Source organism: Anoplophora glabripennis, unplaced genomic scaffold (assembly GCF_000390285.2).
Source record: "Anoplophora glabripennis isolate ALB-LARVAE unplaced genomic scaffold, Agla_2.0 scaffold678, whole genome shotgun sequence".
Lineage (NCBI taxonomy): Eukaryota > Metazoa > Arthropoda > Insecta > Coleoptera > Cerambycidae > Anoplophora > Anoplophora glabripennis.
This window is the reverse complement of record NW_019417389.1, coordinates 16,647-44,623: the sequence shown is the minus strand read 5'-3', so window position 1 is coordinate 44,623 and position 27,977 is coordinate 16,647. Positions and strand designations below refer to the sequence as shown.

At 34.9% G+C, this 27,977-nt stretch overlaps 1 protein-coding gene across 1 annotated transcript; it reads right to left on the bottom strand.

Annotated features, from left to right (window-relative positions):
• Nucleotides 1-12,771: 12,771 nt before the first annotated feature.
• Nucleotides 12,772-22,331, bottom strand: LOC108911543 (sodium/potassium-transporting ATPase subunit alpha-4-like). Its single transcript, XM_023456245.1, is given in 12 exon segments — nt 12,772-13,190; nt 13,244-13,484; nt 13,487-13,803; nt 13,904-14,082; nt 14,138-14,372; nt 14,523-14,826; nt 14,949-15,226; nt 15,286-15,618; nt 15,672-15,911; nt 15,966-16,130; nt 16,185-16,426; nt 22,135-22,331. Coding segments are annotated over 12 exon segments (3,150 nt in total).
• Nucleotides 22,332-27,977: the final 5,646 nt, after the last annotated feature.

Here is a 27,977-nt window from a genome sequence, read left to right as displayed (position 1 = left end):
CAAGGAACGTGAGCCGACTAGCGAACGGCTGAAAAACACAGGAAATCAGATTATTCAGATTAGCCGGATACGCTCCGGTCGTTCTGTAATTAAATGAGGTTTTTCAGCCGCGAGTAGTGCAAATAAACGACCGAAAAAAAATTAACTCGGCCTAAAAGGACGGAAACACGAAACATTAGATCGGTCATCACGCAACGCCGGTTTCAGATCCAGTAAATTGAAATTGAAAAACGAGGACCGCAGTCACTGGCAGTCCGCCGTTATGCAACGAGATGATGTGCGCTATGGGACGGAGGAACTCGACGGTTTTATACGGGGTGTTTGCTAGGATACTGGCGCCACTTCGGAAGGTCGTTTCTTGGACCACTAGAAACTTCTGCAATTAAGGTGTAAATCACTGCTGTCGAATTGTTTTAACTTAGAATATTTATTTATTTTTCCTTTTTTTTATTTACTTACTTAAAACACTATTACGAATCATATTATTATGTTTAATTTTCACTTGTCAAAATACAAATAACACAGGCCAACGATTTTTTTTACCAGGCCCCTGTTTTTTTGCGAATACTTTTCAACGATTCACTTTCTGAGCAATTTTTTCATTTAGGATTTTTATGGCTCGAAAAGTAAGAACGAAGAGTTGAAAAATGAAGAGTAGGAAGTAAAAGGGGCGCAAAGCTTTCTCTTTTATTAAATACATACTCCGCTCTCTCTTTTTTAGTTTTAATACTCTACTGGAAAGCGAAAAGTGAAGAGTAATTTTGAATTTCGAATCGTACTTTGCAAAATGGCACTTGAAAAAGCAAATAGTGCATTTCAAAGGTAAATGTAATCTTTTAAAAAGCTTATGCCTACGTAACTTAAAAATCAGTCAAGCTAGGGGACTTTAGCGAATAATAGGACGAAAGGTTCCATCAGGACCTCAAGGAATTGGAAAGCCGGTATCAAGGAAGATAGAACGTAAATATGTTATCTGATTAGAGTTGGAAACTGAAACGGGATATACTAAAGACGAAAAAAAAATGAAAAAGATATCATCTTCGCAGACCATTTGAAAACAAAAGAGTAAGATACTCTAGAAACAAAGATTAACCATAATCTCGTTCTTCTTTGGCTAAATTGAGCGATTTTTGGGTCCTTTTTCACCCTAGATATAGATTTTACAAGATACTGACCGGTTACGCATAAATTCTAACTACCGTGCTTTGTTCAGCTCATCAAAATACGTTGGAAATGATTTGTCAGATCTTTGGGTTTGAACTTTTTTATGTGCCATACATCAAGGGGGTAACCAGGATTTCTTCCAAGGGGGTAAAACAAAAAAAATACGTAATATAAACTACTTATTAAAAAATGATTCATTAAACATTTGAAATCGTCAGGAGATATGATTCATTTAAAAAAATCCGGCTGACGACGATGATATTTGAACAGTAAAAAATAATTTTTTATAAGAATAATTGTAAGTAAATGAAACAAAATATATTTAACTTGCAAAATAATTTAATGCAAAGTAATTTACATTTATGACGGAGGATATGACGAAAAAAGCACGTGCTTAAGGAGGTATATCGGGTTTACTCAAATGCACAGATGTACTTGAAATTTATATTATTATTATTACCCAGTGCTCCCTCTGTGAGTCATATTTTTTTGAATTTTTTTTTGAATCTAGATTTTGAGATATTGTTGTTGAAAGTTGTTCATTTTAACATAGGTTTATATGGCGAAGATGGACGGTGCGGCTCTTTTTTGCTCATAACTGAGAAAAAAATGTAGAAATTGTGAAAGAAAGCTTTTCCATAGATAGTACACAATATTTTCTTATTTTTGATGTTAAACTAATGTAAGTTTTGAACATAATACAGCTGTATTAATTAGAAACAGAAACCAATAATTGCATTTCTGTCTGACTTGAGGATTAATGTGGCAACGTCGCAATCAGCTGGCAGCAAGGAGGGAATACATTTGAAAGACTTGATAAAAACGAAATAGATTTCAAACATATACATTTTTCCTAAATCTCATGTACATTGTTATCAACAATAAATTATCCACAACAGATGATTTTTTATAATATTTTTAAAAAACTAGATTAATTAAAAATGACTAGGAAGCTGTGATATATTTATTGGAATAAAAAATACAGTTGATAAATCCTTTTGATATATTTAATGGTTTATAAAAACATCGTAATCATTAGCCAGAAATATTTAGGGTTACACAAAGTTTTCTTTACTTGATTAACATAATTAGTAATACTTGAGATAAAAGCATTTGTACAGAATAACAAAGGAACATAAATATTTTTCAGCAAACTTTATATCTAAAAAATTAGTTATAGTTGCAAAACTTTTGTAACATTACTAAAATAGAGATTAAAAAGACGAACAGTGAGTAATAATGTAATTTCTATCACAGAACCTTCAAAATTGCATCCAACATTTTCTTTGACTTGGACGAGAGATGGGCGCGAGTGTCATTTCATTTCTTTAGAACTAAATTAACATAATTCTCGTTGTTTTACCAGTTCACATGATTTATGGATAAAGGATACAAATCTTCACGAGAATAATACGATATATTTGCTGTATATAATAATTATATTGTACATGGTTTACACACAATACATTTTTGAACGCGTACGCAACTTTACCCGAATTTGACGCGCAATATCTTCGATGTCCGAGGTCTGTAGGTTCGCAGTGTGTACAACTGCTAGTCAATTATTAGCGCTGTTGCCACATCTACATAGTCTTTATGCGTTCATTAAATATAATTTAAAACTACTTAAATATGATATTTTTATGTTGTTAATTAGTCAATATGTGTGCTATGTGCATATGAGTAGATTTCTATGCTATATAGATAATGTTTATCGCAAATAATTTCAATAGAATTTAATTTTTTCAAATTGACAGCGGGTTTTAGTCCCATAAGAAAAGCATAGGACCCCCTGCGCTCCTCACTTCCCTCGGACCCCGATATACCTCCTTAAAATTATCATGTCTCCCGACTTTGTTAAATTAAAATTATTTTATCTTAAATTAAATTTATAATTCTTTTTATCAGTTACTATTATTTTCTAAGAATTATTTGTTATTTTTTAAATGTTATCGTCAGTTGGAGGTTTTTAAATAATTCATTTTTACAATTTTATTTTTATTTTTTGCTTCGTTAATTGAAGCAGGGGAGCAAGCGCCCCAGTCTGCCCCACCGTAGGCTACGCCTATGCCTGACATTACAATGGCCAACCCTAAATATTAGGAGTCAAGCTTTGATTTTGTTTTATCGATTATTATTTATTGGCATTAAAACGAGTAGCACTACCGGAGTCCACGTCGTCGCACTCGAGTTTTTTTTGTGTGCCGGTGTTATTTAATGTTGTTTTCTTTATTGAAATCATTTTATTTACTTTAGTCACTAAAAACCAGTCTGTAAAACTCCTACAGCACTGCAATTGTTGGACAAACAAATTAATCTCACTTTGTATCATTCGTGTCGAAAAAATTGTGAAATGATACGGTATATTCCCGTTCCGTGGCTTCAGAAAACGTGTTTGATTCGAAAGCTCTAATTTCCTCGGCTGTTGACCTCCCCGGATCATAAATTATACAGAAACAGATCACAAATTCATCGCGCTGTTCACCGGATTAACGAATGGGGCCGAATACCCACCCACCTTGTCCTTTTTATACCAAATTCGAGTTTGAATTGAATGAATTGCGAAATTATGCTGTGTGGGATCAACCGACGTCCACACTGATTTAATCCGATATGTATTAATTAGATAAAGAGTCAGGAATTGGGTTTATTTCGATGTGGGTTGTCCATTTTGGAAGTGGCTAATCTGCCGTCACCGGAATTATAGTTTGTTCATCCGGAGTATGATGAGTTTGAGTAATTGGAGTCAAGGGGTCGTTGAAATCTAAATAAAGTTCTTTAAAAAAATAATAATACATTTCAATTTCACTAGCAACGTCTGTCAATGTCTACGAAATATTTTATTTTAAATTGGTCTGTTTCTCAGTACTAAATAAACATAAGCACCGATAACTAATGTTATACGTAGTATTTTTGCCTCCTGATCACGAATCTGGTGTCAGAATTGAGCTCTTACCTTACAGGAATTTCCTAACTTCAAAAAAACATGTCAAAAATAGCAAAAATTCACGAAAAAGTGCTAGGAAAAATACAAAAAATTTTTCTTTCTATATTCAAATGTTCATTTATATGGTTAAGACCCCACCGAGCTTGAATCCGTGGTCAGATTTAATGGTTCTTTTTCTAACCTCAAAAAAAAAAACGGGTCAATTAAGGTCCTTTTGCTACGACTGTTACGTAATATGTTGACATTTTACTGTTTTCTAAATGTCAAAAAGACAACTTAATCAACTAGAACGGAAAATACTTGTGTTATTTTTTAGTTAGGCAAAAATAATTTCATAAAAATAACCTTTGATATACAGAGTGGCCAAATGAAAACGAAACAGAGCCATTTTCAGGAACTGCGTCAAGATTGTAGAAAAACGCTCAGACCTGTCGATTTTAGATTAAAGGGGACATTCTTTGCTGGCATTTTTGACTCCGCCACTTTCACCCCCAAGCAAGGGTAAGCATCACCCCAAAATATTTAAATGGCATTCGGGGTTGAGTAATATTTCTGTATTTTTGTCGCAATGGATTCTTTAATTATTTTTAAATTATTTATCGGGAATGGAAAAATACCAATAATCAGGGAAAAACAAACTACACCACAAATAAGTAACTTGAGACAATATCTAACATCGCCTTGAGCCATACCTACGTATAATTAAACCATATAGTGAAATTATTATACTTATATAAAGGCGACACCGATGGAATATCAGGTTGTACTAAGAAACAACTTATATAAATTACAAATGGATTAGAGCAAGTCTTCAGATTTTATCAGCTCTTGTAAATAACAAGCCATGTGAATATAACTAAATTTGTAGTCCCACATCGAGTAGCCTGAAAGTCTTTAAAGTACCCCATACACTTTAAGTTTACTCTGCAGGATTAAATGTTCCAAAATTATTCACTTTGGGTTGGCCAAATTAGTTTTGGAATTGAGCTGTTTACTGATCAATATTTACGTGCAATTTACGATGAAGCTACGTGCAGACGCAAGTACAACGCGTCTGCGTAAACAACCAACTAATTGAATGTGTCTGGAGTCCCTTATCCCGACATAAAACTGTGGATGATTGTTCCAGCAATGATATTCGGATAAAATGAAGTAAATTATGCTTTTATGCTGCGGTTTGCAATCTGATCCGTCCCTGTAAATCACACCTACTACTTTTAAATTTCTCTCTTGGGGAATGGGACGACCTTCACTGTGATTTCAATTGGTAATTATTAAAATCGCGTCGTCTGGGTCAAAGAGGGAATATAAAAGTACCATTCGTTTCAGTACAACGAGAATATTCGTATCGTTATGAGTCTCCATAAGTGAAACTTAATATAAAATGATATATAGGGTGTCCCACCAAATCTGAAAAAAAATTGGCAACCTAACAAAGGCAGTAGAATCTCACGAAGAATTCCATAATGCAATAATATACACAGTGTCCACCTAGCGCGCGTAAGTCCAATATCTAGGTTAATAAAAGATATAACTTATTTTTTTTTTTCTACAGAATTGCCTACTTTCCCGAGCTGCACAAAATGAAAATATATTTACATATACACGGTGTTCAGTTTTTCCTGGGCAGGTACCAACTTAATTTTTTTAAATGGAAGCCTATATTTTTTATGGCATTATCGAATTCTACGTGAAAAATTAACGGGACTTTGTGTTATGATCCCTATTAAATATTGATAGTTTTCGAGATAATCGACTTTTCATTTTTTTTTCTTATGTTTCGTCACTTCTAGTAGTTGACATAATTATGATTGTATGACAGCTAGAAATTTTTCTTTTTTCAGGAACTGTAGAGTGAAGATGGCTCTTTCAAAAAACGTATCAAAAGTTGACCTGCGATATACAGGGGGCAAAAAAATCGTGCCAAATCTGATAATTTAAAATTTGAAAAATCTCGACTTTTTCAAACACACCCTGTGTTTTATGATTTCATTATATGCCTTTCTGTGGACCCTACAATTTTTTAATAGCTTTCCCTATACCTAATTTACGTAGTTTTTGCAAAAAAAACTTTAAACTAAATATTATCGTTGTTACTTTCATGTCTCCTGGTAATTTTCTCATAATTCGCATTTGCTGTTCATTCAAACCTTTCCTTCACATTTTCAAAACAGTGGGAATATCTGTAAATTTGGATTATTTGCTTTGTAAATACGTGCTGCTAGCAAACATTTCCCATATTTTGCCAATTCTTAATCAGTTGTAGCGATTTTATGATTTTTTGATCTTATTTACAAATAAATGGTAACTTTCCATAAAGACTTATTTATTAAATTCAAATATCTAAAATTTTTAGTTATTAATATTTATTTTAAATAGACAACTAATAAATTTAATAAAAATAAATATCCTTGCAATATTTTTCCCGACAAAGGAACGAGCGCAAATCCGGTATTGTTTTTTTGCAAAAACTACGCAACATAGGTACAGGGAAAGCTATTAAAAAATTGTAGGGTCTACAGAAAGGCATCTAATGAAATCATAAAACACAGGGTGTTCTATTTGAAAAAGTCGAGATTTTTTAAATTTTAAATTATCAGGTTTGGAACGATTTTTTTGCCCCCTGTATATCGCAGGTCAACTTTTGATACGTTTTTTGAAAGAGCCATCTTCACTCTACAGTTCCTGAAAAAAAATTATTTCTAGCTGTCATACAATCATAATTATGTCAACTACTAGAAGTGACGAAACATAAGAAAAAAAAATGAAAAGTCGATTATCTCGAAAACTATCAATATTTTAATAGGGATCATAACACAAAGTCCCGTTAATTTTTCACGTAGAATTCGATAATGCCATAAAAAATATAGGTTTCAATTTAAAAAAATTAAGTTGGTACCTGCCCAGGAAAAACTGAACACCCTGTATATGCAAATATATTTTCATTTTGTGCAGTTCGTGAAAGTAGGCAAAAAAAAATTAAGTTATATCTTTTATTAACCTAGATATTGGACTTATGCGCACTAGGTGAACACGGTGTATAGGTGTCCCATTTAAAATAAGAAAGCTAATGTCGACTTCCGGTATAACCGAAAATGCCATAAGGTTCTAAATATTTTAGATGTGTTGGCCCTACTGCCTTTGTTAGGTTGCCAAATTCTAAGATTTATCGGATCAGTACTTTCCGAGATATCGATATTGGCGATTCCTGATGGGATACCCTGTATATATAGCTAAAACATTATTACTGGGGTGAATGGAAAAGAATCAAGATTAGAAACTTTCATTTCATTCCGTCATGTCTTATCATGTTGTTTAAGTTGGCAGTGCCAGCGGCGGCCAATAGTACATTCTTGTAAAATTAAATTTTTTACCCTGGAAATTATAAAAAACAGTTGACCGAATCAAAATGTGCAAATGATCTATCCCAGCTCCTCTTCATCAAATAGACTGATGAAATTTCAGTCAAACGCCAGACCACCAAGTTAAAGAGAATGCCTTTGCAGTAATTAAACCATTTGCTCTTCTTGCGAACCACCCATAAAGGCATGTAAACCATCCCGGGCCAGTCGCAGAAAAACGAGTTTATGGCTGTTCATAAATAATGCATATTTTTTATTAACCTGTCAACGGTTGACTGATGGGGTACTTGAAGGTTTCTTGTACATTAATACCGAGCGGGCATTAGGATCATGTTTTAATAACGTCGTAGATAGGATTCACTAGATCACATCGGCGATTGGTACAGCTGCGGACAATAAAAAGTGACTACCATTTTTGAACGGTTGACTTTTTAGCTCGATAACATTTGTTTAATAAATAAGTTAACTTTATTTTTTTTATTTTTTATTAAAATATAACTCTACACAATAAGTCCTGAAAATTTCGCTGAGATACAGGGTGATTCAGAACTTATCAAAAAAAAATTCTGGATGTACCCTTACAAATACAATTTTGTAAAGAAAAAATCAAAAAGGGCAGGTCGAAAATGATTTAAAAATACACTTCTACACGGCACTGGAAACTGGTCCACTCTAAAACCTGACCTCGCACAATGCGACCGGCATGGCGGTGTGATAAAAACGGACAAAAACTTTCGCAAGGAAAGAAATATGTAAATAGAATTTTATCGCACCTATTTTATATCGGCAAATTCAACTGCTTTTGCCTTTATTAATTAATAAAATTAATTTGTGTTTTCAAATAATAAAATCATTTGACGTACCCGATGTTACAACAATTGTTCAAAATTTTATCCACCAATGTGTAAACACATTTGGGTCCGTTGTACTCGGTTTCTACGAACTAATACAAATGTTGTCTTGCTTCACCATAACACAAATACTTCACCATAAATTAAAACGATATCCATCAACTCCGAATTGCTATACACGGCACGCAAACCATTTTTGACACTAATTACCCATTTTTGACATTAACTACTAAAAACCTATTGTAAACACCACAGATAACAGGTAAATACTTTCGCAACGACGATTGCAAAATCCGATTTCAGTATTCGGAGTCACTGAGGCCACGTGGCGAATGATACTAGAGACTACAGTTGTCCAGCTATGTAGTGGTTGAATGTACTATAACTTCAATATGTTTTTTCTTGGAAACGATAAGGATTTTACAAAAAAATTTTTTACGATATTGATTCCATTTCTCATGCTGCATCTATTCCCAATTTTTATTGGATAAGTTGTGAATCACCCTGTATATCTCCAATTAGTTTTTTGATTTAAGGCCCCAAAAAAGTTTATTACAAAAAAATATTGTTCTTAAAATGAAAATTTTGCAAAAGGGTTTTAGGGTATGATTATTGGTAACGACTACTTTTGATTATATATAAACTCAACAATTATATAAAACCAGTGGCGGAAGTACTAAATATTTCGGCACCACTGAATATTTCATAAATTGGACAAGTTTATTTCATTCTCAATTTTTTTTTAGAGAAGAAATGTGAATTTTTTTCGCAAAACGAGTAATTTTCAAGTTATAATTTTGTATTGTTATATATTTGTCTTTTATAAAACGAAAATGACTTTAATCGTTTTACAAAAAAATATTGTTGCAAATACAACTTTAAATACTTAGAATATAATTAAAAATAAAAACATTGACATTGAAATTTAATTTTAAATATTCTAAAATATCTTAAATTTGAAATATTCTGGCTTACTCTATATATATAGCTACCTTAAAAAATGAAATTTTGATTTCAAAATTTGTATTAAGACATTATTTGAGGTTATAAACAGATTTGTTTTATAAAAATGTATAAAATAATAAATAACGGTACTTCTCTCTTGAGTATTTCCGTGTTTTTAATTTATGAGCACCCTGTATATCTAATCTAAGATGTTTGTATGACAGTCTCATTTTTTCGAGGGGCAGAACTTTTTATAAAGAGTGACATTTTTCGATAAAGTCGAAAACAAAAGAGTTTCCCCTCTTGTCAACTCCATCCGTGGAGACACTGTATACAGGGTGAGTCATTAATAATGGTACACAGCTTAATGGCAGATTGTTAACGTCAAAATATAGCGATTGAGCCAAACATGCCTTAATCAATTGTTGCTCATTTTCGTTTTCCAGGGTGTTAAAGTTGAAAAAATATTTTCTAGATAAAAAAATCTATATTTTAAGTATGTATGGACCGATTGTTTTGAAAATTTGTAGTTTTACGTTTTTTTAGGTGGCATATACGAATATGCAAATAGTGTTGGGGTCAGGTCTAGGGGGCGCTAGTTGTACTGTCCTTTCAATGTAAAAATATGTCTAACTTTTTATATATTACAATTTTGAATTTTTTAACTAGAAATTGTTGAACTACGTTCAATTCTAAATAAAAAATGTATACTTGTTATAAATCCAAAAACTCAACTGTTTTCGAGTTACAGACGTTTTCAGTTTTTGAGATTCGACGGGAATTAAATTAGAAAATTATTTTTTCCAAAGTCGTAGACATGGACATAATAAATTGACAGCTGTCACTACAATACCATATTGTTTTCTACTCAATTTGATTAAGAAGTAGTTTTTTCCTTGTCGTTATTTTTTAGAGAAGAGAATATCTTAATAAGAGGCTAAGAAAGTGCATTGAAGTTGCTGGTAGTTAATAATTTGTTAAGATATTCATAATAAAATTTTTAAAAAATGTAAAAAATGAAATTTTGCTTCGTTTTCGAGCTACAATTAAAAAACTGAAATTCTCTTTAATTTAATAGCATTTCGCGGATTCATGCAATAAAATTGCTTGAACGTCATATTTCCTTTTAACCCTGTTTTTTTGGACATAATCAATAGCCTATATGTACAGTCGCTCCGCACCGTTAATGGATCACCCTGTATAATTCAAACTCCCGATTTTGGGCGCCGATTTCAACGTCTTGGGGCTTATATACAAACTATATTTTGTTAAAGAGTCTGTAGAAGCAATGAAGGAATACCATTTTGGAGACGAAACACACTGTAAGCAACCAAATTATGCTCATCAGTGAAAAATTCCCCCAGATAGCTCCCAATTTACTTAAATACAAACAATTCGGTATGCAAAAAGCGGCTAAACGGCGACAAATGGGTATTAAATGAGACAGGTTGAAAAACGAGGAAGAACCCAACTATCATTTATAAGGCCGTTTTTAGCGGCAACGACAAAGTTAATCGTTTTATAATGCGCCAATCTGGAGGTGGCAGTTTTTGATATAAATAATAAAGCGCGAATTACGATCATTATCGTCGCCGTTCGCTTCGGTCAGGATGATTATTGCTTTCTGCATTGTAACGAGAGAGTCACGGGAAAAGAGAGGATCGTGGCAGAGGTCTTGCTAATTAACCGCAACGTATACAGGGTGTCCAAACTTTTTACAAAATTTAAACGAATGCACGGATTACTTACCAATAGACGATATGCCCTAAAAAAATTGTTTCCATGTGCTAATTAATAAACATGCTTCCAAACGATAAAAATTATGTCACCAAAAACACCACACCACATTCACTGAACACCGTTGTTGGAACCGAGACCTCTGTACAAGATGAGGATTTGCATCACACCGATAAACATTTTATACGCCGGCTAAGTAATACTGCAACACACAACGCACGTGCACAAGATGCACAGGGTCGGCTTACATATACGGTTAATTTTCTTGATTAATTTTCTTGAAAACAGAAGCATTTTGAAAGGTTACAATACATTCTATATGGAAATTTGGCCGTCGCTATTGTCAGCATTGGAAAATAAGTACAAGGAGAATCAAGATGTCAAGCGGCGTAAACTAATACAAGGGAAATCGAGATACCAGGTAGCACAAAGAATGTTGGAAAAGAACAAAAGGAATTCAAACTAGAGATTTAGATAAGAATATTTGTAAAAGGTTTTAGCTGGAGATTAGGGAACAGAAATTTCCAAATTGTTGTTCAAGTAAAACTATAAATATAAAAAGTCGTTTTGCATTTAAAAATTATTAAAACTAATGCAAAAAATTAAATTTCGGTGATTTTTGACAGACTGTATTTAGATGAAAAACGGTAGTATCGGGAATTAAAAAAAAGCATTTTGAAGCTATAAGATTTTAGTTTTTAGATCTTTCGGTCGAAATTTCTTAGTAGTTACGGTTATAATGCAATTTTAAGAAATAGCGCGACAAAAAAATTTTTGCAAATTCCAAGAACCTGGAAAAGTTTTTTTTCAACTAAGCCATTGCATGGACCAGATAGCTTGTTTATTCAGCTTCAATTTCCTTTTGTTTTAAATTTCGATACGACCATTTTTCATCGAAATATCGGACTTTTAATAGAAAGGGATCATTTTGCTAAATTCGAAATATTCACGAAATGACTAATGTTAAGCATAACTATTACAGTTCGATATACCCAGAAGAACCCTGTGAAGTTTCACCGTTTCTTTGTTTCAAACAGCCAAACTTTTGAAAAAAATTTAAGGGTCACGTTTTTGAAGCTTAAACAGTTTATAATCATTTATCATCATTAAATGGGAAAAAATGCTTTTTTCTACAAACCTGTTAAAAGTGGGCTTTTTAATTGTCATTTTTGATGTTAAATATGTCATTTTTTGACACGCGTGTTAAAAGTAAGTTACTTTTAACACTAGTGTTAAAAGTAAATCAAACAGCACTGGTTGCTATGAAAATTTTGGTCCATAAACACTGCGATCTGTGTGGTATTTTTTGATTTCTTATTTTTATTGAGTTTAAAGTTATTCCGATTGTTTTGTAGAAAAAATAGTGTATGATATACGTGTTAAAAGTGATTTTATTTTGTTCGTGAAGTTAAAAAACTCGCTACGCTCGTTTTTTAATCATCTTCACTCACAAGTATATAACTCAAGTATTTGTATTTCTTATTTTCCATGTATTTAACTTCGCACTTTTTCTGCAATACTCAAATAAATCACATATTTATGAAATGTTTGATAAAAAACTGATTCCTTATAAAATATTTATTTAGTTTAAAAATTAAGAAGTAGTTCTACGTATACGTTCATTTGCCAGCTGTCCAGACCATCACTACTGATTTTAAACTAATAAAATATCAACGCAATGTCTTTGATCGCGGTAAAGAATCTAAAAAGTTTGATCAAGCCTGGCTACACCTCATAAAAACCGAAAAGAATTTATATCACAGGCTTAATAGTAAGTATATCTGTATACCCATCCTTTTGGAAACTTTCGTATCAACATCTTTCTCATCTCGTCGTACAGTATAATGAAAATCGCATACGGGATAGCCGGAAGTATCCCTATCAGATTGATCGGTTCCATCTGAAAAGCCCTGTTAATATACGGACAGTACACCACCACCCCAGCCAGGAAGATCTCAAACATCAAACCGGCGTTCAACACGTGATTACCCATACCCTGCTGGAAAAGCGACAGCTTCCTCGTCTTGCAGATCAGCAGGTCGGCGATCTGGGTCATGACGATGGAGAGGAAGTAGCCTGTGATGCACTGATGGAGCAAATGGTCGCGATCCTCGAAAGAGAATTCTTTGCCGTTAACGTTCTTCATTGAGGTGATATGTTTGTTCTCCCAGTCTGGACGAATTCCTGGAAAGAAAGATGTTTAGCCACCAAGCGTTGCAGAACTCAGTCCCACGGACCTATCAGTGACTTGAACGGGAAACCTTGCATACCCATCATGAAGAAGAAAGAGGTGTAACTTGCACATGCCTGGATAACACCTATTTGTCCGTAGGTGAGGAATATCAGCTTGCTGTTGATCAGTTTGTCTTTCTTCGGGTTCCTGGGGTGTCTGGTCATTATGTCCGTCTCTGGTTTCTCGTACGCCAAGCTTATAGCAGGCCAGAGGTCGGTACCTGACATGAGAAACTGATAAATTACAGGGAATCATCAACAATTCCATACCTGCCTACGTCTATGACGATGATGGCCATGATTGTGAGGGACTCTGGGATGTCTAGTATCAACAGGCACAAGAAGGGCGCAATTTCAGGGACGTTGGAGGTCAACTCGTAGGCGATGCTCTTCTTCAGGTTGTCGAAGATTAGTCTGCCTTCTTCTATGCCTGTCACAATGGAGGCGAAATTGTCGTCCATGAGGATCATGTCGGCTGCCTCTTTGGAGACGTCGGAGCCAGTTATGCCCATGGCGATGCCGATGTCCGCCTTCTTCAGGGCTGGGGAGTCGTTGACACCGTCTCCTAAGAGTGAACAAAGAGTTATTTTAAATAATTTTTATACACAGGACAGTTTTGACCACTGAATATGATTCCCATTCAGGACAACAACCTTAATACTAACCAGTTACCGCAACAACTTTCTCCAGCCTTTGGAAAGCCTCCACGATCTTCAGCTTCTGTTGCGGACTGGTCCTAGCAAACACTATCTCCGGAAAAGTCTTTAGAAGCCTCTCCAGCTCCGATTCCGACATTTCCCTCAAATCGGAACCAGTTATGACGGCTGCTGTGCAATCGTCTGTTCTAATAATGTCATAAGTTTTAGCATAATAAGAATTGGGTTTTTTGTAATACCGACTTCGCTATCTCCGAAACTTTCGACAGCGAGATGTTGTCCTTCAGAGCCAAATCGTATGCAGACATCGCGTAGCTGGAGATGATTCCTACTTTCCTGGCTATGGCCAGGGCCGTGACCGGGTGGTCTCCAGTGACCATTATGACCCTTATGCCAGCACTCCGACATTTAGATACAGCGTCCGGCACGGAGGGTCTTGGCGGGTCTATCAGTGAGATCATACCGACGAATCTTAGCCCTAAAGAAGGAACAGAAGGAATTTTTGGACATCATCAAACTATGAAGACCGTACGTTCTTTATTTATACATAGTCTCGGAACACTATATAAAATGAACAACACATTACAATTTTTAAGTGTGTACTATTTTGGTATTGTAGTGTATATACCTTTAAGTGGGAAATTAGGCTTATCTGAGTTGAACTTGTAGTCTGGACCAAAGGTAGGAGGAAGGAGTAGGTCCGCAAAGGCCAGCACCCTTTCCCCCTGCGTGCTTAAATGGGTGATCGCCTTCTTTATGGGTTTTAAATGAAGGGGAGTCGTCGCGATGATCTCCCCGTCGCGTAAGATGCAGTTGCAGTGATCCACGACCTTTTCCGGGGCCCCCTTCATCACAACAAGGTACCGTCCGCTGGGCATGATGTGGACGGAGGCCTGATACTTGTTGGTGGAATTAAAGGGAATCTCGCAAACCTACAAATGAAAGCATAAGAGGTAGGTTATGGATCGACTCAACCACTGTTAGTGACGTCGCTAAACAATGGCTCATCATACGTGAGACCTTATGTGTAATGGTGTAGCGACCCTATGCTTGCCTTGGGATACTCTTTTCTCTTCTCCACCACGTTGCCCTCCAGCTGCTCCATTATTTTCAAAATGGCGGATTCGCTGGCGTCCCCGGTTGTCCTTCTACTCCCTATTGGAACGAGGTCCCCGTCTAAGAACGTCGCTCTGCTGCACAGAATCGCCACCAGGCTGAGTGCCTCGTATGCGTCTGCCTCCCTGTCGATGCTCTCAAGGTTTGTCAGTACGTCGTGCACGTTCGAGTCGTAGAATAGGTGGGAAGCTGTCATCTTGTTCTGCGTCAGTGTACCTGAAAAAAGTTTCCTTTAAATATCAAGGTCAGTTGTACCACAACGAGACGACAATTACCTGTTTTGTCCGAACAAATAACGTTGCATGCACCCAATGTCTCTATACATTCCAACTTCTTCACCAAACAATTCTTCTTTGCCATCCTCTTGGCGGTGAGGCTCATGCAGGCTGTCAGAGCGATGGGTAGACCTTCGGGTACGTTAGCTATGACGATGGCTATGAAAAAGATGAAGCTCTTGAAGAAACTGTAGCCTATAATCATGGATGAGGTGAAGATCAGGAAGCCTAAGCACACCGCGATGATGGTGACGATTCTGACGAAACGTTTCAGTTCCTTGTGGATCAACGTTTCGGTTTTTTCTAGAGAAGAGGTCAGACCGGCTATCCTGCCTGAAACAGGTTGATGAATATATATTAAATAAAATTCACCAGTAATGCGTTACCAATGACGGTGTGATCGCCACATTTGATGACGATGCCTGTGCCTGATCCCTCTACCACGTTGGTGCCGTAGAAGGCCAAGTTGACGGTTTCGAGGGGGTCTATCTCGGTGCACTCGTTGCTTCGATTTAAGGGGCAGGACTCCCCAGTTATGGCGCTGTTGTCCACCTTCATGTTCTGCGCCTCTATGATTCTGATGTCGGCAGGAACTACGTCTCCTGCGTAGAGCTTCACCAGATCGCCTAACAAGCTACTACTGTTAATCAGGGTTGGTACAAACCAAAGAATTCTTTTACCTTGCACTATTTCTTCGCTCGGTATAGCGTATTCCGACCCACTTCTGATCACCATCGCGAACTTGGGCACCATCTTCTTGAAGCTCTCCATGATGGCGGAACTAGTCTTTTCCTGGTAAAACCCGAAGAAACCGCTGAAGAAAATTACTACTAACAGTACCCCACCTACAATTGGAACAATCAGAAAAGGCTTTGTGTAGCTTTTATGTTTATATTTACCTAAATATAAGGGATCAACGCTAGCTTTTTCCAGTCCTTCTTGACTGCAAGACAGTCCGTACCCTATGAATGTCAAAATGGCACCTATCCACAACAAGACGTTGAAACCACCGAATATGTATCCTATTAAAGCCAGGAGCTTGGACTTACTAGGTGGCGCCACCAGGCAGTTGGGCCCGTGGAGCTCTAGGAGTTGGTCGGCTATTTCCTTGTCTAATCCAGTGTCTATATCTGTGCCGTACCTGAAAAATCAGTCATTCTTTGCTATAGAAGTTGCGGGCTAGAAGACATAAATTAGAAATGGGGTTTTAAAAATGGATCTATGCCTTGTGCAAAACCATACTTATCGTATCAACTTCGACGTCACCTGTTGCATGGGTGTTGTACAATGATGAAAACGTAATATTGACAGTTGGTAAAAGGAAGCACAAAAACAAGCGCTTAGGTGGGGAATTCTGGAAGGAAGCCTAAGGAGAACAGTGTGGAGATGGGAGTAAGAAGATCGGCGGACAGTGAGGCAAAATAGTGAAAAATCAGTGTTTAACTCGTATTAATTAGCAGGTAATATTCTCTAAGTACTTTGTTGTTAATTGCTCTATGTAATCTTATGATTGTGATGATTATAGATATTTAATGATAACAATTCTTCTCTGTACGTTCAGCCTCCATTGCTTTATGTTCAAGGGCATATATTTTTCTAAGGTAAAATTGTTACAATTATTATTAACGATTGCTCATTATTTATTACATGTTAAAATATTATATATTGTCGTGACTGCCCAGATATTGCAATAACAACTCCTTTGTTTCACATTTAACTTGTTTTTGTCATGATTACATTGTTCGAAAAACAAATAATAAAACATTTCTTGTGCTCACTTTATGTCATATGCATATAAGAGCCTTGTTGAATTTACTAACATTTTCGTCCGTGGGGAATGAATCTTTAAAAAGAATAATTAAATACAAAAAAAGAATTGCTAAAACAGATCTTCCGAAATCTCAACTCATAGCTGGATTGCCTCCCGTATGGGACTCCAGTACCTTCCGGCCCTGCCGGCTAACTAACACCAAACCTCTTCAGTTTTACTTGGAAGTGTGTATGTCTAATTCGAGCTAGGTGAGATTTAGTGAGACATTAAATAAGTCGGGTGTTATTTATTATTAGCAAAGGATCTTAATTATTATTATTAAAACGAAAAGGAAAAACCATGGCCTGGAAAAATAACAGCCACAAAAAAAGTCCAAATCCAAAAGAGCCACATATTTCCCAAGGAATTCGATGCCTAGAACACGATCGTACAGTATCTGGCTTGGAATTTTTTTTGTGTAGCTGTGTTATCGACCACATGCATGCGAATTTGCTTATTTCCGGTTATGGTAGTCCGTTTTCACCCCCAAACTGCGCTGCCAGTGAACAGGAAGGCTTATTCATCAACTAATCTGGGTTAAACTCATTTTCCCTCGAACAAATAAAGAAAGGCACTATTCCCGCGACAAGGGACGCTCGCACAACCAACTTTCGACAAAAATCGATACCATATCTTATTATAGGAAGTACCTAATTAATTATGTATTGTGCTTTTCCCCTCTTTTGAAGTTAGTGTCGATACCGCTGAGGATTACGTGGGATGAGCTGTGCGAGATGGGCCTCAAAAGGAACTTCTAGTAACAGTAATGGGGCTTTCGAGCCCTCAGATGCGAATTAATAGACAGCGCCTTCCCCCTTCGCGTTGGAAATAATTATTTTTACGGAATTGTGTTAACCTCGAGATAATGCGGGGTGAGTCCTTATCTCCTAGCTGTTGGGGTGGGAGGAACAACTGCTGCGTGTGTTTCTGCGAGACCCTGCCCTGGAGGTATTAATATTATGGATGACGTTCATTTGTGTCGACGAGGTGCAGTTATTTAGGTTCATACAGGGTGTTTCCTAAGTGCAGAAAGTTCAGGGAAGTGCTGTTGGTAGCGTAAAATAAAACATTTGCTCTGTGGATACTATCATGTACTTTTTCGCGGGAGAATTTTGCCGAAAGAAACAAAATTTGTCTCATATGCATTCATTCAGTAAATTTTTTGTCTCTATACATTTTTTCGTGTCTTTTACCTTTAAATTTATTTTCTTAATAAGTGTATCTTTTTGATATGGCATATTACTTTACTTGAGTACAGTCATTGAAGCTGATAATCAGCTGTAACCTCCGAATTCTTTGAAACTGCATGGATTTGCATGAAAATTTAGAATAAGGCTCATCTTAGCCTCAAGTTCAAAAGTGACATAAGCTCGATTGAGCTTTTTGTTTTTTAGGGGTAAAAGCTACCACTAAGTGAAAAAAATTGAAAAATTGAGTTTTAAGCATTTTATTGATAAAAATCTTGTTCAAGCACAAAGATTAAATAATGTTCCATATTCTCGAACATGTTTTCTGATATATTTGATCTTTTCGACCCTTTATTTAACCCTTAAAAACTACCCCTATGCAAAAAGTAATAATAAAAAATTACTTTTTAAAGATTTGGAATGATTAAATCGTGCAATTATTTAAAATAAAAGTTACCTTATAGCTAATAAAAGAATTTTTCCCTTTCAACCCCTAAAAACCACCCCTGTATTGACAAAAATGATAAAAAATTACTTTTTAAAAGCTTGGAATGCTTTAACGGTGCAATTATTTAAAATAAAAATTCCCTCATTGCTTATGAAAGAATTTGTATCTCATAACACTTTTCAACCCTTATAAATCACCCCTGTGCTAAAAAAATGATAAAAAATTACGTTTTAAATCTTGGAATGCTATAATTGTGCAATAATTTAAAATAAAAATTCCCTTATATTGTTTATGAAAGAATATTTTACTTTTGCCATTTTCAACTCTTATAAACTACCCTTTTACCAATATTAATGTAAAATATTTTTATTATAATCGATTTATAAATATAATCAATCAAAAAAAAATTGCTACGCTGCATATAAATAATCACACTAAATTTTTTTACTTATTTTATTTGTATAATATAATATATAATATATAAAAATGAGAAAGCCTATTTTGCTCCGAAAAAATGTCATTGGTTTTTTTACCATACTTAACTCGGTTAATTTTGAAGCCATAGTATCCTACAAAAAGCATTTTAAAGATAATTTCAAGAGCTGTAAGATCGTTTGCATATAAAACCTTTTAAGTCCTTTGTTTTTTAAAGGGAAAAGATCGAAGGGCTCGAGACAGGTCGTTTTTTCACTAAAATTGATACTTCAAGCGGCGATATCTCCTTTATTTTTTATGCTATCGAAATAAAAAAGCAAAATATTTGTTGAAAAAAAAGCTACAATTTTGTTGTCTATCATTATTTACGTATCTTTCATAGTTTCAGAGTTATTATATAAATAAGGCAATTTTTTTTTGAATAATGAAAAATACGTTTCAAACTTTTACCGTAGGTACAGTACATATTCAAAAAATACGCATTCTAAACCGGTCTAGCTTCAGGATCGTATGAAAAGCACTAAAACAAAACTAATTGTAAAGGGTCTACGATTAATTTTAATTCTGACGGAAATGGTACAGCGTTTACTGCTCATTTTTCCTTAAAAAATATGAGCAACCCATCTGTTTTTGACGATAACTCCTTCAATTTTGCTCTAATTAACTTTTATAAGTGCTCATTTTGAAGGTCTTTTTGAGTACTACAAAAAATTCCCGGAGCATTATACACGTAAAATTAATCCTTTTTCCGTTATTTGACGTTGAATACATCGATTCGAGTATTCCTCCCAAAACAAGTTCCCTTCCACACCATATTTCGCTTTGTATAGGACGTACATCACTTTTTAAGAAACGATTTTCTTTGTTTGTTTATAAGCTACATATTTGTTCATTATACTTTTTTTAATAAAATGCGTAATTTTTTAGTTATTCGCGAAAAATACTTTGAAAAAGTTTTTTTGCACTCAAAATTACAAGTTTTCAATCGTGAATAACTAAAAGACTTGATTTCTCGAAAAAATTCCTCGAATATTTTTTGCTCAAAATTTGATTCTCTATCAATTTCCTGCGTTATTTTTAAAAAAATTTCCACCCCCGACACCCCTTGTCAACCCCCAACAGGGTGGAATCGTCAATCGGCGCTATGTCACTAATGTTCATTGAGCTATTCTCTAACTATTAGTCCAAGCATTCTGTCACGGATTAATGTTAAATTTGCAGAAATTATTACCTGGACAAAAAAAATATGACCGTATAGAAAATTAAATTTTAAATTGAGTTTCTTGTTTTTTAAACTCGATCCAATATGGCGAACATGGTTAAAAAAAATCGCAAAGTTGAAAAAAACGGTTTTTCTAAAATAACTAAAAAAATATAGCACGGATTGAAAAATTTTAAATGAGAAAGTTGTAGGTTTTAAAAAGATCTATCGACTGATTTTTTGAAAGTATCGATTGCTTTGTTACTTTTCGAGATATATCGAAAAAACCGTTAAAAATCTTCTCTTTTCTCTTCTTCTATAACTCGTTTACATTTACGTGCCCATATTTGCTATTTACTGCAAGCATAGCCCGCGGCAAGCCAAAAAAGTACATTTTTGAAAAATTTAAAAATATTAATTATTTTTCGAGATATATCGATTTTTTGAAAAAAAGGCGCTCTCGAAAATTGGCTAGATCTTCTCAGCGGATAGCCCTACAGTAACGATTTTCGGTTTATTTTCTTCGTAAAGAGTTATATTATCATGCTGTTAAAAAATGTTGACGATTTTATTAATTTTAAGGATCAAAAAATGACTGAAAAAGTTGCACTTTTTTTGGGTATGTTTTTTTCAAATAACTATTTCAATTTTTATTATTTTTTTGTACTTAATCTGGGGTAGCTAAACACGAATATTATAGCATTTTCGCCTTAGAAGCAAAATAGACCCGTAAATGTTTAGTTTTCTTTCTTTAAAAGTCATTTTCATAAAATAAAAATTGAAATAGTAATTTGAAAAAAACATACCCAAAAAAGTGCAACTTATTCAAAGTCATTTTTTGATCCTTAAAATTAATAAAATCGTCAACATTTTTTAACAGCATGATAATATAACTCTTTACGAAGAAAATAAACCGAAAATCGTTACTGTAGGGCTATCCGCTGAGAAGATCTAGCCAATTTTCGAGAGCGCCTTTTTTTCAAAAAATCGATATATCTCGAAAAATAATTAATATTTTTAAATTTTTCAAAAATGTACTTTTTTGGCTTGCCGCGGGCTATGCTTGCAGTAAATAGCAAATATGGGCACGTAAATGTAAACGAGTTATAGAAGAAGAGAAAAGAGAAGATTTTTAACGGTTTTTTCGATATATCTCGAAAAGTAACAAAGCAATCGATACTTTCAAAAAATCAGTCGATAGATCTTTTTAAAATCTACAACTTTCTCATTTAAAATTTTTCAGTCCGTGCTATATTTTTTTAGTTATTTTAGAAAAACTGTTTTTTTCAACTTTGCGATTTTTTTTAACTATGTTCGCCATATTTGATCGAGTTTAAAGAACAAGAAACTCAATTTAAAATTTAATTTTCTATACGGTCATATTTTTTTTGTCCAGGTAATAATTTCTGTAAGCATTTCTCTATAATGCTTGGACTATATCTGCCAAATTTCAAGTCGATCGGTTCAGTTTCAAAGAATTCAGAGGTGAAAAGCTTCAATGACTGCACTGTCTGTAATCAAATTACCTTAATTTTAGCCATAGTATACGTCTTTCAATTTTCTGCACGTACCCAGAAAACACCCCGTACCTCAGGAAAATGATGAGGAAGCTACAAAACACGTCTACAGAGAGGCATAGGGATAAAAGACATATCCGCGATTTTTCCGCGAGAGTAAATGTATGTCGCAAGTTATCTCCGACATATACGTTCGTGAAATTGTTAAAATCTTTAACAAACAACTAAGAACATACTTTACATGGGTTTACCTAATAGAAATTTCCTCAATGCTGAGTAGATGGTCGTCTAAAACAATGTCCTTTTTGTATTCGTATACTTCCTTGGCAGATCTAACTCTGGTTATCGGCTTCAAATAGGATACCCCAGAAGAGCTCCTGGTAACGATGGTACTTATGCTGATGTCCGATCTGCGCGGTTTCACCGTGTTTTTATGTGATTTCTCCATAAAAAATAACGTATGCAGTTCAGCTAGAGGACAGTCGGGATATACGTATGTTCTCAAAGCAACAAACCTTCTTTCTGCGGTGTGTCAATACACTAACATAGATTTTTCACCTTTTCATAGTTAAGGAGAGGGTTGTTTCGATTTCGGGATATGTTCACTATCTTTGTAGCTGTCGAGAAACGTCAATCATTGTTTGAAATACGTTGGAAATGTCATTACAGTCACTGCTTAGTAACGCAGCTTAGAATATTAATAGTCCAGACGGTATCTGTTTCATATTTGGGTGAATCGTTTATCCACGGAGATTTTTGGCTTTTTGGCTTTCAAATAGCACTGGAAATGAAAATTTTTCTATGCGCATAAAAAAAGCGGGCTTAACTTTTGGCGGCACAATAAAAAAATAAAGTTGATAATTAAAGGAAGTTTAAAGATAAATAATTATTGGATTGTTGAAAGACCAATAATTATTAACGATAGGCATTTGAAAATACGTTAATTGTTTTTTTTAACTCGCGAGACATCGATTTAAAAAAAAATCATCAAAATCGAACCTCTAGAACAGGGGTGTCCAACTTGCAAGGCCTCAAGGGCCAAAACTAAAACCTTTGATGTGGTTGCGGGCCATATAATAATTTTGTTAAAGTAGTAACAAAATAACGTGAGGTATAAAAATAATTAAAACAAAAAAGGAGTATTATTTCTTTTATTGCTCAACAACTACATTTTTTTAGATAAATGGAAAATTTATACATTATTTTTTTCAAGAACTAAGACAAACATTGCAATAATAATGAAAACTTGTATCTAACGTGAAGACTGTGGTCAATCGGTTTCATCCACCAATGAAGAAATGTCCACCTCCAGTTCAGTTGTAGACAGTCTCATGAGATGACGTAAGGAAGAATCGGTAAGGTTGCTTCTGTTGTGGTTTTTAATGTATTCCATGGAGGAAAAGGCACTTTCACATGTATATGTGCTTCCGAACATTGATGTCATTTTCAGTCCAAAATCTCGCACGTTTGGGAATTTCTCCTTAGACATCAATTTGAAAAATTCAGGTCATTTTTCTTGTCTGGTGATCAGGAACATGTCAGCTTGAAGATCACATAACTCAAGTTGTAAGTCGGGTGGTTGATCTTCAATGGTTGCTCCAAGAGGATTATTATAAAGCAGTACACTGCTTTTAAGACTTTCAATTTCTTCAAATCTTGTATTAAATTCATCAATAACTTGTTGAATTTGTGAACTGCAGCATGAAAACTCAATATTTTCCTCACTATTGAATTCTTCTGCTAGTTGCAGATAGCTAGGGAAGTGTGTCAGGATGTTCTTTTCCAAAGCATGTTTAAACACGTTCAGCTTATTCCGGAATCCGTTTATTTTTCCGATCAAATATGAAACCGTCTGGTTTCTTCCTTGAAAACTCAAGTTTAAACTGTTAAGATGATTAGTCAGATCTGTTATAAAAGGCTAACTGTCTTAAGAATTCTGGATCCTTAAACTTCTTTTCCAGTTCAGTTGTGTCAGATGAAACGTATTCATTGAGGAATGCAGGGATTTCCTTTCTTATGGCAAAAAATCGTTCCATGCACTTTCCTGCACTCAGCCACTTTACATGGTTGTACATTAGCAAGTGTTAGAGAGACCATAAAATATAAATCTTTTTTCACAATGGCAGCATTTAAAGAAAATATATGCTTTTCGTAAAACATTACGCGGGCCACAACTAATAGTATCGCGGGCCGGATGCGGACAACCCTGCTCTAGAAGCTGAGATATTAAGAATTTTTAAGCGCGTCGCCGTTTTGAACTCACATATTCAATTTCGAGCAGGCCGAAGCGGCCGCGCTCTCTGCTTCCCCCACCACCACCACCCGTACGATTTTCTTGAATTTACCAACCAATCGGTCTGTTTTTTTTAAAGCGTCTTTGCAAGAACTTTTAAAACTTATTTTAAAAAATTTGATTTGGTTGAATATTCACAAAGTTATTCTAATTGTTTATAAGTACAAAAATTCGACCAATGTTTAAAAAAGCGCCAGAGCTCTACTAATTGACGGATTCGAATTTTTCAAAAAGCGTTTGGAAGCTTGAGAGCCCTTCTATATGTGATTGAATTTTCAAATATCTAAGGGCCTGTATGTACTATTAATTGTTCTGTATAGCTACTTGTTACAATTCTTTGTATAAAGAAAATGTTATTGTAAAACACATTTTGAATGTCTTTGCACCTATTATATAAATAAGAATATTTGTTATACTGCTATATCCACGGGCGCCACCAGAGGGAGGGTCAAGAGGGGGCAGTTACTGCCCCTCCTCCCTCTGGAAAAATATAACGAATCAATTTATTGAAGAAGTACTGGATACTTTTACTCAAGACAAAATGAATGTTAAAAATATACATTTTATTTATTTTACTATAATTTTGTTTTATAATGTTTTGTTTACTATTATTCCTATTCTTTTGTATATCAGAAAAATACTTGTTCTAGTATTTTGTTCTGTGTTACTACAGTTTTCTTTTTGTAATTTTTTTTATATAAAAAAATAAAATACGAAATATTATCTTTGTAAAACATTCCGGCGACGCCTATGGCTGTATTGCGAGTGTATCACAATTCATCAACGGCAAGTTTCGAGCCAAAATGGCGGTCGAAGAATGGCATTTACTGCCAACGCGATCGTTTTGATAATTTTTACAACGCCTGAAAAAATAAAACTTGCAACTCCTAAGCAAATCTTACGACAAGGCGGCCTTGGTCAATCAGAGCAAGAACGGTAGACTGTCGTAAAACGTAACTGGTATTTAAACTCAGTTTTTTTTTGTCTGATTTGGTGTATAGTAATGAAGCCATCCCACAAACACAAAAATAAAAGCCTTAATTACGTGGTTAATTACAAGAATCTCGCAATATTTTGAGGCAAATTGCTTCAGACGTCGCAAAAGTTAATACCCGTCTACGTGCGTGTAAGCAATAACCTCGTGAGAAAAAATACGCGGTGTTCCCGTGCCTCTCATAACAATTTGCACGAAAACGCAGACGAATTTTTTATAAGGAATGTCCAGTTGTATACTGACGGCATATATAAATGATTTTCCTAGAAACGGACACATTCTTGCTATGTAGAATAATAATGAGATCCCGTATCGAGTTTCTCGAAACACAATTACTTAAAAAAAGAATAATTCAACATATATTTGTATTTAAGACATTGGGACATTTATTTGACATACATATACAGTACGCGCCTAAAGTATGGAATAAATTCATTAAAAATGAAACAAATTTTGTTTGGGAAAAGTCCTCGAAGTTTTCAAAAATCAAGCCCCAGGTCGATTTTTAATTTAAAAAATACACATTTTAGCATAAAAGGCGATTCTCAACCGTCATTTGTTTTCGAGTAATGACGTCATCGACATTTTTTTTTTAAATAGCAACCCCTATTTTTTTTCTTGATTCTGAAAGATCGTTTCATTGTCGATCCGACAGTATTAAAATGTTGCCATCTTACATAGGAAAGTTTTCGAGTAAATGACGATTAAATGTGTTGAATTGAAAACCCAAAATCAATTAAAATAAAGCACAAACGTTATCAAATTTAGTTTTTCGAAATGCCTGAAATTATTTATGGTTATCACGTAGGTGTAAATTATTACAAAGTGTCACTGTCGTACCCACTTTCTAAGTATTGTAAGCGATATAAAAATTATTGTTGAATTTAAAGTATTATGGCACATTTAACTGTCACACAAAAAATTTAAACTCTAATTCTTATTGGATGCGGGGATAAGACTAGAACGTAGCAGGAGGTATGCGATTTATTTAATGAAAAACTTTTAGATCGCCGTATCAGCCAATCAACAGTAAGATAGAATCTAAATTTAGAGAAACTGTCGATGTTGTAGATATTCCAAAATCTGGACGTCCAAGCGTTAGTGAAAATCACAAACAGGACATTTTGATAAGTATGGTAGATAATCCTCATAATACTTCACGATTGGTTGCATTAAACAATGAAATTAGTCAGACCACAGCGCTACGTGTCCTGAGGAAGGAAAAATATTATCCCCACAAAATTCAACTTGTGCAGGAACTCAATGAAGACGATCCCGACTGCCACTTACACTTTTGTGAAATTATGATGGATTTATGTCAAGTAAATAGAGATTTACACCGGCAAATACTTTTTTCAGACGAGGCCACGTTTTGTCTCAATGGTACAGTGAACCGTCAAACTTGCAGGTATTGGAGTCGGGAAAATCCTCATTGGATGGCAGAGACACATACCCAACACCCACAGAAATTAAATGTGTGGGCTGGAATAGTTGACAACAGAATAGTAGGGCCTTTCTTCTTTGAAGGAACCCTTACAGGAGAAAGATATCTAGAGTTTTTACAAAATGACCTTGTTCCAGCGCTTGCAGTAAGTTTTCCTAACGATAATAACCCTGATATTCCTGATGACACCATATGGTTTCAGCAAGACGGTGCACCTCCGCAGTATGCGCGCCCTGTTCGAGATTTTCTGGACAATTGTTTTCCCAGGAGGTGGATCGGCAGACGAGGACCGATGGAATGGCCCGCGAGATCCCCAGATCTTATACCTCTAGACTATTTCTTATGGGGCTACTTAAAGTCCAAAGTGTATGTTAATAGATCACATAATTTAATACTGTCGGATCGACAATGAAACGATCTTTCAGAATCAAGAAAAAAATAGGGGGTTGATATTTAAAAAAAATGTCGATGGCGTCATTACTCGAAAACAAATGACGGATCAAAATCGCCTTTTATGCTAAAATATGTATTATTTAAATTAAAAATCGACCTGTTCGAGGTATTTTCCCAAAAAAAATTTGTTTCGGTTTTGCTGAATTTATTCCATACTTTAGGCGCGTAGTGTATAGCGACATCTGGTCTCAGACACTTTAATTTTTCTTTATGGATGCTTAAATGTCCTTTATAGTTATAAACATGGTTGCCAACTATTCTGTTGTCTCAAAATATGTCACAAATTTCTCATATTGACAAAACGTATCCATATTAGAAACATCTTGGTGTAAAACATGTTGGATTAGTACAAAATATCTTCCACTTTCAATTCCCGAAATAAATACATTTTAAAATGCATGGAATATAGTTGAATAGTTAAAAAAAATACAACATTAATTGTTTAATTTAGTTTGTTACACTGGTTTTTGTTCTTTTCCTGTCCTCGGTACCTCGAAACGGACTATACCTACCGCTTTTTACCCTCGCTTATCTGTTCGGATGCATTCTCAATTTCATTAATGAAACCTGACTGATTCATACAGCGGCGAGTCCACTTTTTACGGCGGCTGTTCCATTAACCCATTGAAATAACCCATAAAAAACCAAGCGGAGTCCTTAACGATTCACTGAACGGCATGAGCCACCAGAAAAACATTTACGAGGCATTCTAGTAATCGATCGAATTTCGCCGCTGCGGAATTTTTTCGCAGAGCAGGCTTTTTACTTTCAATTCGTCGGAAGAAGTACGAACTTGCCCGATGGTATCTCGTGACGGTCCGTTTGAGAGCATTTTTATATTTTCCGATGAATAAATAACGTGTTTAATACATGTCTTAAAAAATAAAAAAGTTGTAGGAACATAGTTGCA